Genomic DNA, 16,411 nt, shown 5'->3' with positions numbered 1-16,411 from the left:
TAAAAACATAACATTAAACATATAACAACAGCAAAATTGTATACCAGTCCAGTGAAAAATGCAGAGAAAAAATTATAAAAAAAGTTATAAAAAAAACTATAAAATACAGTTACGTAATTAGTATATGTACGTTTAAAGCAGAAAAGTAGTTGTTATTTACATTGTTGGAAATGCTTAAAACATGTTTAAACAAAGAGATGTATTCGCAAATTTGTTGCTTTTTATACAATGCAATGTTTATTTGTTGAACAAACTTGCTTAAAAAAATTGTTAAACACACATAAGGGGAAAATAAAAATATTTAGAAAATGTGCAAAGTAGAAATAATTTTAAATGCCATACAAAGCATTATTTGGCAGTGGTGTGTTTAGAAAACACCGATTAATTAACAAATGAAGTTGTATATAGCATAATTATTGCTTTTGCGCCTAAAGGTATGCTGTAATTTTTTGAAAATAGTGATTTTTTCTTGATTTCGACAACCAAGCTTGACTTTTTTTTGGAATATTAATATTAATTTATGTTAAATATAAATATTTTTTCTTACTTTTGAGTAATAAATAAGCCACTTAATAATAATATTTCATATAAATATAAGTTGTAAAAGACTTAAGCGGGAAATGTTACACTTATATATTATTAATAGTTATTTTTGTAACTTTTTTTACAATTCAGCACTAGTTTTTAACACAAACTCATTTTTTTGATTTTTATTGCAATTTAATAGTATTATTTTTATATATTTTTTATATATTTCTATATATTTTTTATATTATTATATAATTATATTAAAGAATTTATTTAAAAGTGGAATTTAAGAAGAGTATACTTCAATTATGCTTACCACAGTATATTGCAACGAAAAGTAGAATATTTTTTTATATTTTTACTTGAAAACTTGTATTTCGAAATAAATTTATTTTTTTAATTTTTTATTTGAAAACTTGATTTTCGAATTCATAAAGAAATTTGTTAATTTTATTAAACAACGAAGTGGCATATTTTGTTAAACAAATAATTATGTCAAAAAAATCATTTATTTTATTTTAAATAATTTTTTTATATTTTTTTTATTAAAAATAAAGTTTGTTAATACAAAATTTCTTTATTGACTGAGCGTTTTCAGTATTATGATTTAGTTCATTTAAATTTAACTTATTTAAATTTGCAATATTGTTGATTATAATTAACTTCACAATTTCCTACTGGGTTATGTACTAGTCAAGAGAACTAGAGAACGAAACAGGAAGAGAAAAAGTTAGAGAGGTTTCTATAGATTCTAAAAACATATAAATTTTAAAGAGTAAGCCTCGAAATAAAAAAACAATATAATTTGATAAAAAAAGGCGTTTTCAGTTTAAATTTGTTAAACAAAAATGTCAAGAAAGTCGTTTTTTATATATTTTTTTTAATGAAAACCCATACAGTAATGTTATTTTTTTATTTTTATGAAATTTAATTATAATTTATATAATTTAAATTGAAATATTGTTGATATGGTTATAAATTAACTAAAAATTTCCTACTGGGTTTTGCATAATCAAGAGAAATGGAAAGAGAAACGCTGAGATAAAGAGTTAGGAAGGTTTCTACAAATTCTAAAAACATATACATTTTAAGGAGTATGCCGCGAAATAAAACAAATAATAATTAAAAAAAATAAAATGCATTTTTGGTATAAATTAGCCAAATAAAATTACATTTTTTTATAAATATAAAATTTGTATTAATTTAAAATTTTTATAATTTTTCTTTTAATGAAAAACTCGACTTTTTAATTTTTATAAAATTTAATTATAATTTTATTTTTATTTTAATTTCCTCACAATTTCCTAATGGGTTTTGTACTAATCAAGAGAAATAGAGAGAGAGAGAGAGAGCGAGAAAGGTTTCTACAAATTCTAAAAGCATATACATTTTAATAAGTATGCACTGAATAAATTAAATAATAATTTCATATAGATAATGTTTATTTAGTTTATTCATATTTTTGTATAATTTTTTATAAATAATTTTTATCATTTATTTATTTCATTATAACTTATGCCATTAAATGTAGTGAACAGCAAGTAAAGTAAATATTATTTACTGTTAAATAAAAAATATAAAATTGCTATGTTACATACAAACATATAGCCATATAGTAATACTAGTTATGTATAGCATATGTAGAAAAAACAGTAAAAATATATAGAATACATACGCAAAATGTGAAATGCAGAAGCAGAATATTAAGGCAATTGTAAAATTTAATACATACAAACATACATATATATATTATTTATATACAAATTATGCATATTAAAGTATAATATAAAGATACCATTATAGAAATATCTAGTGAAATTATATACAAACACATACATTATATTATATATATTATTACAAAGTAGTGAATGAGATTATATGTATACATATATGTTTATATTGAAAGTACAAGCATTGTGTTTTATTATTCATTTAAAAGTTATGTATGTAGTGGTGAACAGGTGGGCAGGTGAGTAAAAGCGTCTAATTTATAAGCGTTTTATGACTTTCTGCTTCTAAGTTTTAAGTTGACGGTTGGATGTGTCAGAAGTGATGTGAAATGTTGCTCATACGCCATGGTGTACATTTACTTTAGTTGCTAATGGCTTCATAATAATGCGTTGATTTGGTAAAATTGTTTAAAAATTGTAGAATTGTTTACTTCAGTTCTTAAGTAAAATGTTTTCATTTAAAAAAAAGTACCGTTATCAGTTCTACAATCGAAATTTATTCAAAGAAAAGTGAAGAGAATTTAGAAATTTATTTTTTAATCAAATTGTTGTGAGAAATGTTAATGATTATTCAGAGCTTCATAAAATATATGTCTTTTGTGACATATTTTCCCTAATCAACATGTTTTGTGCATATTTCTTATTTCACCAAAGTAAAATATCCGAGCAACATTCAAAATCTAAAACTCATAGATGATTCTTGTAATATTTACAAAAATCTAATTGTAAAGGAACTCGAGATACAAGTACTTGCTTCTATTATCAGTGCCACAACAAGGACCGTAGTGAGGATAGAGAATAAATCATAAATCAGCTGATGTGAGTGAAGTGGTCATGGTGTGAGTGCAGCTCTCTCAAGTAATGAGTGAGTATAGTAAGTCGTTGAAGTGTTTGAGTATTTTTGTGTTTAAAAGAGCGCTTGAGTTGTTACTTGTTTGAGTTGGTAAAGTAAACAACAACACATAACCTACCCAAATGAAAGTGACAATCTGGCAGCTTAAAAGTACACAAGCAACAATTTGTTATATGCGATAGAGAGCGCAAGAGAACTGGCGTTTTGAAAGAGAAAGTGAAAGTGGGGTGATTTGTGGTTTTGATAAGAAGTAATGGCAAAAGTGTGAGTTGAGAAGAATGTACAGTGGTCAAAAATATCTCAATTTTCTTTAAATAATTAAAAATTATCAATAAAATTCACGGTAAGCAGGGTTGATTTTGACAAAATTTACTTATTGCATTTAGTTGAGGCATTCGAAATAACACTACAAATTTTAATTTATATACAAATTGCTTATACTTTGAAAGTACCTGCTTAGTATCACAAATCAGTACTGGTTACAAACTATACTAGTTCAAAACCTCTAAACTCTCTGTGTCACTAGGTGAACAGCCACTCTTTGTTGTTGGCATGTGAGTTTGAGAGCAACAGTTTCATATCGTCAAGCATACTCAGCATAACGTCGACGTCGAGGGGGTGGTTGTTGAGCCAGTTACCGCAATGCTTTGAGGGTGGTGTGAGTTGTGGGAGCGCTTTTGTCTCGTTAGCCTGCCTGTAACGAGTTCTTAACATCGCATATGCGAACATTTGTTGGCAGTTTTTCTTTTGAGTTTTCCGTGTGCAGACGTGTCTTCTCCGTGAAAAGCACTAAATATGGCAGACTACTAGGCTTTTCATTTTGGCTACTTCTATAGTATTGTAACACAGCACATATGTGTGTGTGTGCGTGTAAGTGAATGTGAAATATTTGACTGGCACTAAAATTTGGTGAATGATAAGTGCTTTTTGGTGATAATTTTTTTTTGGTATTAAAAGCAAATAAACGAGCTGCGAAGAATTGTGTGAAAAAGTACGGGAGCGTGTGGTTTTTTTTGCCAAATATTATTTATGCATTAATGCGTTCGTTGCCGTAGAAACTTAATAGTATTTCTTGCGCTATTCCGTTGCGTTTAGTATAGCGCCTGAATTAATTTGTATTGCGGGAGTTGCAGCTGAACAGTTGGTGCCACAATGGCAAAAAGTAGTAATGCAGGTGAGCTTTTTTGGTTTCAAAAATATTTCCTTTATATATTTTTAAAGTTTAGAGTTGGTCGTGAAATTTAATTATTTTTTTCCGAAATTTTTTTCAAAAATTTATGTTTGAAAATTTTTGAAAATAATTTTCGAAATGGAACTCAAAAAAAATTTTTACAGTTATTGAAAATAAATTGTTTCATAAATTTTTGTTTTAATTTTATTACAGTTCCATTAAATTTCGAAAGTGCTCAATTAACCTTTTCACAAATTCTAACAGACATTGTTGCCACAAGCTATCCCCCTTTTTTTGTGTGTCAATCTCAATGTTGTTATTTTTGTTATTTTACTTGATGACGTTCTGTATACATACGCCCACGCAAGCGAATTCCCTTTTCGTCTATATATGTATGAATATGTATACAGTGGTGGTTCGTGAAATATAATCACTTTTTTCATCGGCATTTTATGACATATCGAAGCTCGAAGTGAATGTTGTCTTATTATAAATATATATGTATATTGGAACTGGAAGTAGGTACCAGAGTTTAGATAAATAAATATTTGTAGAATAACCTCAGTAATGCTGTAGCTGAGAGTGTATCTCACTTTGGAAGGGCGTTTCTTTCGACATTTAAATCCTGTCCTTTGCTTCCGCCGTTTTCCAATAGATGTCTCTAGGGTCAAGCACTGGTCGATTAAATCGATTTGTTTTTATATCGCTCTTGGACATTCGTGTCTACATTAACCCAACAAAATATTTATAGAGATCTATTTGCATCCCAAACTTATTCTCAACTGAAAATGTCACTTTTTGAGCCGAATTCTCGAAATTTGCGGGAAATTTTGCTTTTCTTTTTTAATTCCAAGAAAAGTGCGGCTGGTGCTCATCGAATGCTTTCGGCTGTCCTAAGTGAAAAAGCCTTAAATTTACAAAAAAAAAACGGTGGAAGCAAAGTTGTAGACCTAATAATATCTAAAAATATTTGAAATTAGTTATTTTTCCAACAGTAATGGTTCTCTCAGAAATATTTTTAAAGTCCCATTCTCAAAACATGAAAGGTCTCTCATAAAGACTTGACTATACATTGAAGACTGCTCAAAAGTTTCAGAACCCAACTTTTATTTCCATAATCTTGTAGAGATTTCAAAGAAAAATCGTTTAGAGTCACTCTGGGTACAAAAGACTTTAGATTTAAGAACGATCCCTAAAGGAGAAGCATAAAATGTCAAACTAATTTTATGTCTATTATCATAATGCTATTAAATGCTCTCTATTCATTAATGTTTTCATTAAAATTATGAAATTTGTTTATTATTTAATACAAAAAAGTAATCCGAAAATTATACTAGCACAGAAATTTCCAAATTCGCTTCCATTTTATCGTCCGTTGCTGTATTACGTACGTTTGCTCGTTTCTTATTTATTTTACTCTTCCTCGCTCTCTCACTCTCTCTCTAACCACACCGCTCTGCCGTCACATTGCAAAATTGCTCAACTGACTTTCAAATAATACCGTTTACCTTCGGGAGCTTAATTAGAAATGTGCTAGCAGGTGGTCTCACATCGTCGTCGTCGTCGTCGTCGGCAACTGGCTAGCCTACATCTCCGTCTGTTGCCTCCCAAAAAACCAAAAACGCAACGAGCATGAAAGGAAAATGGCGCTGCGCTACTTCTCCGCACTCGAATTGTTTTGGTGTATCTTTCTGAAACTTTTTAATGACTCAATGAAAATTGGTTTACGTATATGTATGGTTAAAACTGTATGCGTTTAATATATATGTATATGTAAACTCAATTATATATAAATATATACTGTATGTATTAGAGTGTCTACGTATTTACAAATACGTGTTTGCCATGTGACCGACCGCATATGTGTGGGCGTTTGTTTATATTTTCATTTTATATGTAGGTTAGTAGGAAGCCCGCAACTTTGCGGAGTACATGCTGACAATTTGAACTTCTACCTTCTTCATAAGTATGCCGCCATTTTTTTATTAGAAGTACATGATGTGTACCTGTGCATGTATTGGTATTTTCCGCTTGGCTCAGCACATTTCAGTAATTGCTCAGCATTTCAATTTTTCATTTGACTTAGCGTTTAAAAGAACTCTCACTTTAATTAGTTCGTTTGCCTGTTTGTCTGTTTGCCATATTTTGGTGTATTTGCCTTTATATGGGGAGGGTATATATTTATGAATTTTGAATTCGAGCAATCATAAATATTTGATTTTTCAATTAGTTTTGAGCATATAATGTAATTTTCCGGAAATAGATGCCTTCTAATAAAGAAGATTGGAAGAAAGGTGAATAAATTTACAGAAAATTAATTATAACAGATAAGGAAGGGTTATGTTCAGGTGTAACCGAAAATTTTATACACTCGCAATTTATTTATGTAATTTTATTATGATAACACACAATTTGACCTATATATACGGCCTAGAATAACGAAAATCATTATATACAATATATGATGGCAGGGGTAATTCCTGGACCGAGTACACTCATATTCGCGATTTGCTACATACATACTTAATATCCTACGTAATACGTTCAATTAATTTTTTGAAGATATCTCACTTACTAACCGATATGAACGGTACGAGACCACTGAAATATTGATAATACGTATGTATATCAGGTATATGGGAGGAGTGTAGGGGAATTATTACTGGCACAGGGACACAATATTGGAAGAAAAAGATTACGTCTGAATTTTTTTGAAATATCTGAGAGATTTACTGGTATTTTTGATATAAAATTACCCATTGGCACTGCGGTCTTCATGTTCGATATCTGGGGTCTTGAAAATTTATTGTCCGATTTCGTCGCTTTTTAGACGGGCGATTTCACACTACAGTCTCAAACTTCAACAAAACAGCCTGCAAAATTCAGCAGTTTGCTTCTTATGTATTGCCAACGAATTTTCTTGATATCGATCTCATAAGAGTACTACCATATAGTCCCAGCTGTTGTACCAACAATTGAAGAGTATCTCAACCTATCTTGATCTTCTTAGTTATGGAATATTAGTCGAAAATGTGAGAAATTCTAATCCAAATTGCAACATTGGAACAATTACTGAGAACCTTCTTGAAATTTCGACAAATCAGGACTTAAAACCTGTTAACAGCTATTATAGCAGTGACTGGGGACCTTCTTGGAACAGTCCAACTGAAACAAAAATTATTATTTTTTTTTTCAATTATATATGTTTTTGGTTGTTTTGAAACTCCTCGTATATAAATGCCTATATTTTTTACTAACAGGCACCCAGTATTTATGAAGACTGCTGTCCTTCAAATCCACATTTCCCACCTTCTGGCTTCAATTCGAAAAAACCTTAAAAGCAACGCAAATTTTACTTTATTTCTAATTTCATATTTATTACAAGCACTCTGAGCAGCTTTTCTATCCAAAAAGATTAGTAATAAATTCGTTAAAGCCAACAAGCGAACCGGTAGACAATACACTACTAACCTTGGCACATATAAAAAGCAGTCCACTTTCACATACATACATACATATGGATACACCTGTTGCCAACTAATCTTAATTTAATCTTTACTAACTAAGACATGAACCAGCGTACACTAATGGGGGAGCATAGCGAGACGCGCCATGCATGCAAAAATAATATTAAAATTTGTATCTCCGTGAGTATTTTATCTGCGGAAGTGAGCACGTACGCTATGGCGTGAGTCTGTATGTGTATCTGGGGCACGTACGCTTTATGTCTGTCGAAGCACCGGAGCTTGAGAGTACGTGTCTACAAATTACGTGCACCTTTATTTTATGCCAAATTAATTACTCGTTTATCACAATTAAGCTATTAGACATATGCTAGAAGCGTCGAGTTGATTTAAAGTCAGAAAGCATTTGATTTCAAGAGTTGTAGAAAATAATTGGAATATATTGTATCGGAAAGTTAAATTCAATATGAGAGAGTAATGTATACACTTCATTAAAATGGTATAACTAACTATACTTCAGCTATAATGGATTATGTCAGTTGCCTGTTCTTTTCGTCACTTCTTTCTTGACTATTCTTGAAATCTGCTCGTTAAAATAATGATAGTATTTGAAGACATCATTGAAGTATAACAGCTCGCTATCCTTCCTATATCTATTTTACTAGTTGTTTATTCTTTTCCTCACTTCTTAACTTGAGCTGTGCTCTCATGATACAATATTTTGCTTGTAAAATTGAAAATAGGAGAGTAGATTTATGTAACCAAATTAAAGTATAACTGCTTGCTAATCTATATTTCCTTGGTTAGGTCAGTCTACTGTTTGTTCGATTCGTCATTAAGATATGACAATCCCAGACAGCTAATAGAGCTATAATGTAAATATAAACATTTAAGTTAAATTATGGCCTGATTTCACGTATCTTAGGCAGGAAGACATATTATTAAAATAAAGATATTCCCTCCGAATTTCTTCAAAATATCTGAGAGACTTACCTATACTTTCGGTAAAAATAATTAGAAGCACTGAGGTCCTCATATTCGATATATGGGGCCTTGAAAATTTATGGTCTGATTTCGGCGATTATTAGAAGGGCGATGCCACACTATAAATGTAGTATTTTTGCAAAGTTCTGCACCGATATCTTCACTAGCGCTTAACTTATATATTGTAAAGTAAACGATTAAGATCGCCTTCAAAGTTCTAGTATATACGAAGTAGGCGAGGTTGTGAACCGATTTTCACAACATATCATTGGAATGCAATGAAAATGTTACAAACCGAATTTCATTGAAATTGGTCGAGTAGTTTCGGAGATATGGTTTTTACGGTGGGCGGAACCACGCCCATTTAGAATTTTGTATACCATTTTGAGTGCAGCTCTTCTGTACCTTCTTTATAATAAAATTTAAGGTTTCTGTTGGTTTTCGTTACTGAATTGAAGCATTTTTAGTAGTTTTCAACGTAACATTTGTATGGGAGGTGGGCGTGGTTATAGTCCGATTTTCTCCATTTTTTGAATATATAAGGAAATTAACTGAAAAAAACGACTCAACGAGAGTTTCGTTGATATAGCTTTATTAGTTTACGAGATATGTACAAAAAATTTAGTAGGGGCGGGGCCACGCCCACTTTCCCAAAAAAAGTACATCCAAATATGCCCCTTCCTAGAACAATCCTTTGTACCAAATTTTACTTTCATGGAGGATTATGGCTTAGTTATAGCTCTTAGTGTGTTTTCGGTTATCGCCATGTTGTGGGCGTGGCAATGGTTTGATTCCGCTCATCTTCGAACTGAACCTTGTAAAACTAACTCTTGGTGCCAATCAACACATGTTCATTAAGATATCTAAATTTTTACTCAAGTTACAGTTTGCACGGACGGACAGACATAGATCCGGATTTGAACTTTACTAGTTACCCTGATCACTTTGGTATATATAACTCTATATCTAACTCGTTTAGTTTTAGGACTTACAAACAACCGTTATGTGGATAAAACCATTATACTCTCTTTAGCAACTTTGTTGCGAGAGTATATTATAATAGAACTAAATAATATTTCTTTAGCTTGAATTATATCACACAAATATTTGCTTAACTCTCTTAAATTCCAAAAAAATTTAGCTTTTCTAAGGCGTCACTTTCGTGCGTTCGCATTGTCATCGCTTATCTCTAGAAATACTTAATTTCGCGCACAATACTACTCTTACGACCATAACTTGTTAAACATATGGGCCAAGCAAACTGTCATGGTACAAAGAGGATTGCATAAATAAATATAATGATTGTGATCGGACGTATGTAACTATACTATGCTATACAAATCCATATACATATCTATATATATATTCTATATGTATATGATATCTTTGTTATACGTATGTATATTTTTCCCACATTTTTTTCACAAACATACAAGTGTACATCACAAACTCACATGTATACTATGTACCATTCATATATTTACACTTCTATGTACAGTTAAATCCTTACTTCTTAGCGGTTATGCGTTATCGCACATTTACCATATGGTACATGCTCTCAGCAAAATCGCATGCAAATTCATACATATTTGTGTGTTTGTTTGTGTGTGTCTGTATCGTAACATCCCATGTGACCTGTGATGTCTTCGTTGCCACTAGGGGTAAAGGCGCAGGGTATGAAAGCAAGTAAAGTGAAAATTGTATTCTGTAAAACTGTTTGAATGCCGAACCTTAGATTAAATAAATGCCAAAACGAGGCAAGAGTTGAATGTGTCAGCAGTTAAATTTCTACAAACTTTTGCACAACCTTTTGCCATAAGAATTTTTGGTGTTTTCGGTGTACGAGTATACGTATACAGGGTGTGTCATCTTTTATGACGAAATGCTAATTTGGAATTACTTAAAAAAATAGATATTTTTACAAACTTTCTGCTAAGCATAAAGATCCAATACCAAGCGATCTCAATTTTTTTCCTTTTTTAGTCTTTTTGATAAAATATGACCTAGAGATTACTTGAATGTTTCAAGGTTCTCGAAACAATTTTTTCAAATACTAATTTTTTTCTAATAACGGCGCCAGAGAGTGTAAAATGGATCTTGTCGATATACAAAATGAGTTTACTCAACTAAATGACTAATTTCAATATAAAGTCCCCTCTCTTAAATATCCTAATTTTGGTGACCTCTTTCGGTACCACGAGATGCGTGTTTAGAATTTTACTGATTTGAGTCCTAATCAACTAAATCGCTTAGCAACGTGAAAGTTGACACTCCCTATATTTATGCCTCTATTTATGTATTTACATATTGACATAGCAATATTGGTGTTGGTTGATGATGGTGACTAAAGGTCAAATACAAAGTGAAATTCTCGTTAAAAAATTCTTTAAAATGGAATTATTTATACTTTTGCTGCTAAACATTTTTGCGTTTAACAATTTTTCGCTGGAATACAGAAATGCTTTTAGAGCTTGTATTCGTTGCGCAGTACTTTGACATATTAGAAAAGTTGTGGAAAATTTTGAGAAATATGTCAATGTTTGCTGTTTGTTTAATAAACTGAAATTTTAGTAGCTTCATCAACTTTATATTACTTTATATTGCACACATAATGAGTGTTCGCACTTTAAGTGAACAAGCGAATAAAGTGTCGAAGAAATCTTTAAAATTGATAGCTGAAAGTTTTTAAGACTATTTTTTAATATATTTATTTCAATATAATTTGTGGTCACATCAGAAGAAATAAGCAGCGCATTGTAAGGAATGAAGAAGTATAATATGGAAAACGAAAAATATGTTATTTATGAGTCGAAATGTTTAGAACCAATCCTGAATTTCAAAAAAAATTAATAACTAATTATTAGTTATTTGAGAACTTAGTAGAGCTTTTTGAAAGCCATTGCCATTTCCCCCGCTTTGGTCTATCAAATAGTTACCGCTTTGTACACTATCTCTCTCTATGTCCAGCATAACAGATCTTGTGATGAAGTAGTCGGGTGAACAGAGGTGTGTTGTAAAAATTAGTAATTAACTACTACAATGTCTGCAGGACTGGTCGAGAGTATTAGCTTGAAAACTTGGAACCCCTGTAATATTCATAATCACGGCTTGAAATGTCATGTATTATTTCAGTAGTTAGTTGGCTTCTGGTATTCTCCTTAACATATAGTACTTCTTATTTTAAACCGTAGTAGGGAACACGATTTTAGCTTTCTTTTAGACTTTGTAGGTTAACACCACAACTGCGTAACTATAATAGATTAAGTATAATCCCTGACCAAAAAATACATTATAAGATGCTATCTGCGAGTATGACAGGCTACTCAGGTACCAGTCGCCCGTTTGTTGGATATTATCTATTACTTTCAAACCTTATTATAGTATTCTCAAATGTCAATCTCAGACTACTGCTCAAAACCAGTTGCCAACAGTATTTTGAGATCGATATTTCTCGAATTCTTGCACAAAATTTCGCAATTCTGTCAAATACTTCAAATAGTGCTCCCCGAAAATGTAAACTCAGCATTCTTAATTGAGGCTTGAAAACAACTTTCAGACAACCAGACTGGAGTCTGTGTCGGAACTGGACTTTGTTTCATAAGTTAATGGGCCGGCTAGTGTATAATATATAGCATCAATATCAAGGGATACCTCAAACCTCACGTTGAACAAGCTATAATATATTTTTATACTTTCGCAACAAAGTTGTTAAAGAGAATATAATAGTTTTGTCCACATAACGGTTCTTTGTAAGTCTTAAAACTAAACGAGTTAGATATAAGGTTATATATACCAAAGTGATTAGGGCGACGAGTAAAGTTCTAATCCGCATGTTTGTCTGTCCGTCCGTGCAAGCTGTAACTTGAGTAAAAATTGAGATATCATAAATCTAATATCTTAACTTGGTACCATAAGAAGGTTAAGTTCGAAGATGAGCGGAATCGGACAAATGCCATGTGCACACAATGGCGATAACAGAAAACACATAAAGAGCGATAATCCGCTATGAAAGTGAAATTTGGTACAAAGGCTTGTTTTAGGAAAGGACATATTTGGATGAATTTTTTTTGGGAAAGTGGGCGTGACCCCATTACTAAAGCTATATCAACGAGACTCTCAGGAGTCGTTTTTTTCAGACATTTCCTTATATAGTCCAAAAATGGAGGAAATCGGATTATAACCATGCCCACCTCCCATATAAAAGTTACGTTGAAAACTACTAAAAATGCTTTAATTCTGCAAGGAAAACCAACAGAAACCATAAATTTCATTATAAAGAAGGTACAGAAGAGCTGAACTCAAAATGGTATACAAAATTTTAAATGGGGGTGGTTCCGCCCACTTATGAGACAAAAACCATATACCCGAAACTACTCGAGCAATTTCAATGAAATGTGGTTTGTAACATTTTACTTACTTCCCAATGATATGTTGTAAAAATAGGCCAAATCGGTTCACAACCACGCCTACTTCCTATACACCAGAACTTTGAAGACGATCTGAATTGTCTATATAAAGTAAGCACTAGTGAAGATATCGGAACAGAACTTTGCACAAATACCACATTTATAGTGTAGCATCGCCCTTCTAAAAATCGCCAAAATCGGACCATAAGTGTTCAAGGCCCCATATATCAAAAATGAGGACCTCTAAGCTTCGAATAAGTTTTTTACCGAAAATATAGGCAAGTCTCTCAGATATTTTGAAGAAATTCGGAAGAAATTATATGTATCCGTGTAATGAGTTAAATCTGGTCATAACTTCCTCTAGTTCCCATATATCTAATGTTAGGAGTTTGAAACTTTTAATGGATTTTATACCATATATGTATATGCCGAATATGTGAGTCAAATTGTGTGTTATATTTAATAAAATTAAATAAATAAATTGCGAGAGTATAAAATGTTCGGTTACACCCGAAGTTAGCTCTTCCTTACTTGTTAAAAATATAAATTTTTTATTGTTTCGAAAGCAGTGCTATACTCAATATATACTAATGGAAGAAGATGTCCGTTACAAAATAAATTATGGAGGAAACTTGAAAAATTATTTAAAAACGGACAGTATTTTAAACAACTTTAAACAGTTTGCATAGACAAGTCAATATTATCAGCATGCCGGGCATATTAATTTGCTGACACATACACACATAAAACATATACATATACTGTTGTATAGAAACACCTGAATAAGTGCAAATGCATGCAGGTGTATGCGAGGAAAAATTCTTTATTGTAGTGTAGGTGTGAGAAATTATGTTTTATTCATGTCACGTCACTTACCTGTACGCACGTAAGCACATATATTATATAGTGTATGACACACATACACATACACATATACACTTATAAGAGCACATGCACATGATGACGCAAAATTGCGTTTTCCTTTTTTGTTTCAAATAGCATTCTTCACACATTTTTCTCATTCTGCAATGTCATTTTTACCCATACGTTGGGTCTTTTGGAAAAAAAATATATACATATGTATGTGTGTTTGTGCGCCTGTGTGTATGCAACTTTTTGGCTCGCCCACACAGCCACGCACTCATTTACTCCAAAGCATATTTGCTTGAATTTATTTACTGTTATTTGTTTTTATATGTTTCTCGTATGTACTGCTTAATGCCCGTGGAGGAGTGGCAGTCACTATTTGCTTGGCAGCTTCGCTTAATCACTGCCAACACTGCATCAATGCCATTTCTCCAGTTCGCCAGTTCTCGCCAGTTTCGCCCGCAAAAGCACAGCTGCAACTCATTTGTTGGGCCACTAAATGTATGAATGTTCAAATAAATAGGTTTTTGTGTGAGGGTGTGTGTGTGTTCGTTGGTTCGCTTGCTTGCACTGCTCGGTGACTGGCTGGCTCTTTGGCTGGCTGACATTCGTTCGCTTGTGCGGCAAGTTTAAGGTTAAAGTTCAAACTTTTATGGCAACCAGTTAAATGGCTGTGCGGATGCGTGAGGCGGTGTGGCTGCAGCTAACAGACTCAACGGCAACAGCAATGACATTTAATGCATACATTTAAGAAAGTTTCGAAATGGTTTTCTGTTTGTCTGCACATTTCGTTTATAACGAGCTTATAATCAACAGCCCAGCTGCTCTGGCCCTATAAGCCGGACTGTGCCGTGCTGCTGCTGCTGGCTTACATACTACAATTTTGCTACTCCAGTAAGTTTTGTGTGCTTTACAATTATTATGGATTATGAGATTTATAATTGGTTGCATTCATAGAAATTAGTTTGAAGGCATTGAAACAAGTCTCGTTAGCGAAGTGCTCTGTGTGTGTGAATTGGTGTTGATGAAGGTTGTTTATTAAATAATAATAAAGTTTTGCCGTGGACGTATTGGCAGTATATAATATAACCTCTGAAGTTCATTAGGTTGGTTTGCTTGAACGACAGTTGCTTATTAGTAGTGCACTTAACTTAGATTAGATTTAGACTTAGCTTGTGTATCGATTTCCTATGAGAACTGGAATAATTTTAAGAAGTAAATGTGCCGTTAGTGAAGCTTCAAAAGCTACTAGCGTGTATATTAATCGTTCATAAGCTGCTTAATATCAAAATGAAATTAATAGGGGACTCCACTCAGAAGACAACGTTAATAGACTAGACTGAAATAGTTCTCACTCAAGCTTGGTGTTTCAATATTTTCCCCGACCCGCGGTAAGAGGTATTTGAAATCAGCTTGTTTTAAACAATTGGTCCTTCGAGCCGGATTCGAAGAGATATCATTTGATAATTCGAGTCGGACAGAGAGAGCCGTACTCGAAGAGAGATCATTTGATAATTCGAGTCGGACAGAGAGAGCCGTACTCGAAGAGAGATCATTTGATATGATAGAGATCCGGATAGATGACCTCAGCTTGTAATCGTCGCCTCGTCGTTACCGATGCCCCAATTAACATTTGTGTGTGATAGTTTTGTGAAGTCGCAAGAGTAACGCCTTTGTAGTGGCCTTCAATGTAATGTCGAAGAATTCCTTTTTATGTAGTCTTCATATCTGCTAAAACATAAGTTGCCATGGTATTAGTAACTCCCAAATGGTTGTTACTATACCCAGACTAAGTTCTAGATGAGATCAACACTTAGAAAGGCCTCGAGGTTCGGTAAAGCTTCTATAAGAAAGACTAAACTCGATATTTACAGTCATTTTTATCATTGAAACCTCGGCTTATTAATCACAGAAGAGCTCATGTTCAAACGAGTCATACTTTTTTCTATCCCAAAGAACTCTTGATCTCCCTGAGATCCGAAAATAATTTAATAGGCCTCGGAAAGCCTATATAAAGTATGTTTTTATATCCTTAAAAAATTTATGAGGTCCATTCTTTCAGTCTCAAGGTAAGCTCATTAAGTGTTTTAGGAAAGCTTACATGGCTGTCGGGTCTAAGCAATCGAATCGGATTCGGATTTTGAACAGACCAAGGTTTGTAAACTCCTAGCATCCCCCAACAACAATATTTGAGAATTTTTTTCTGTCATAATGCCTTTTTTAACGAGATCAACTATATCAAGGATAAACATTCGACTCCTTTAGTTAAATAGAGCAACTTACAACACTCCAGCTGGTTCTTCTATCAAAAAATAGGTCGAGAACGTCATACACAAGCGCACAGATGAACGCGTGACTAGGTACTATTTATCTTAAATAAACAAGTAAACATATTTTCTTACTTGTTT

At 32.4% G+C, this 16,411-nt stretch overlaps 1 protein-coding gene across 1 annotated transcript in view; it reads left to right on the top strand.

Annotated features, from left to right (window-relative positions):
• The first annotated feature begins 3,727 nt into the window (after positions 1-3,727).
• The window catches only part of LOC105213816 (small G protein signaling modulator 2), a 32,114-nt gene continuing 19,430 nt past the window's right edge, over positions 3,728-16,411 (top strand). Inside the window, exon 1 of the mRNA XM_029041398.2 lies at positions 3,728-4,285. Coding sequence (XP_028897231.2) covers positions 4,264-4,285 — 22 coding nt within the window. The 5' untranslated portion in view covers positions 3,728-4,263. The remainder of the gene's footprint in view (positions 4,286-16,411) is intronic.

This window comes from Zeugodacus cucurbitae, chromosome 5 (assembly GCF_028554725.1).
Source record: "Zeugodacus cucurbitae isolate PBARC_wt_2022May chromosome 5, idZeuCucr1.2, whole genome shotgun sequence".
Classification (NCBI taxonomy): Eukaryota; Metazoa; Arthropoda; class Insecta; order Diptera; family Tephritidae; genus Zeugodacus; species Zeugodacus cucurbitae.
This window is presented reverse-complemented; position numbering and strand designations above follow the sequence as displayed.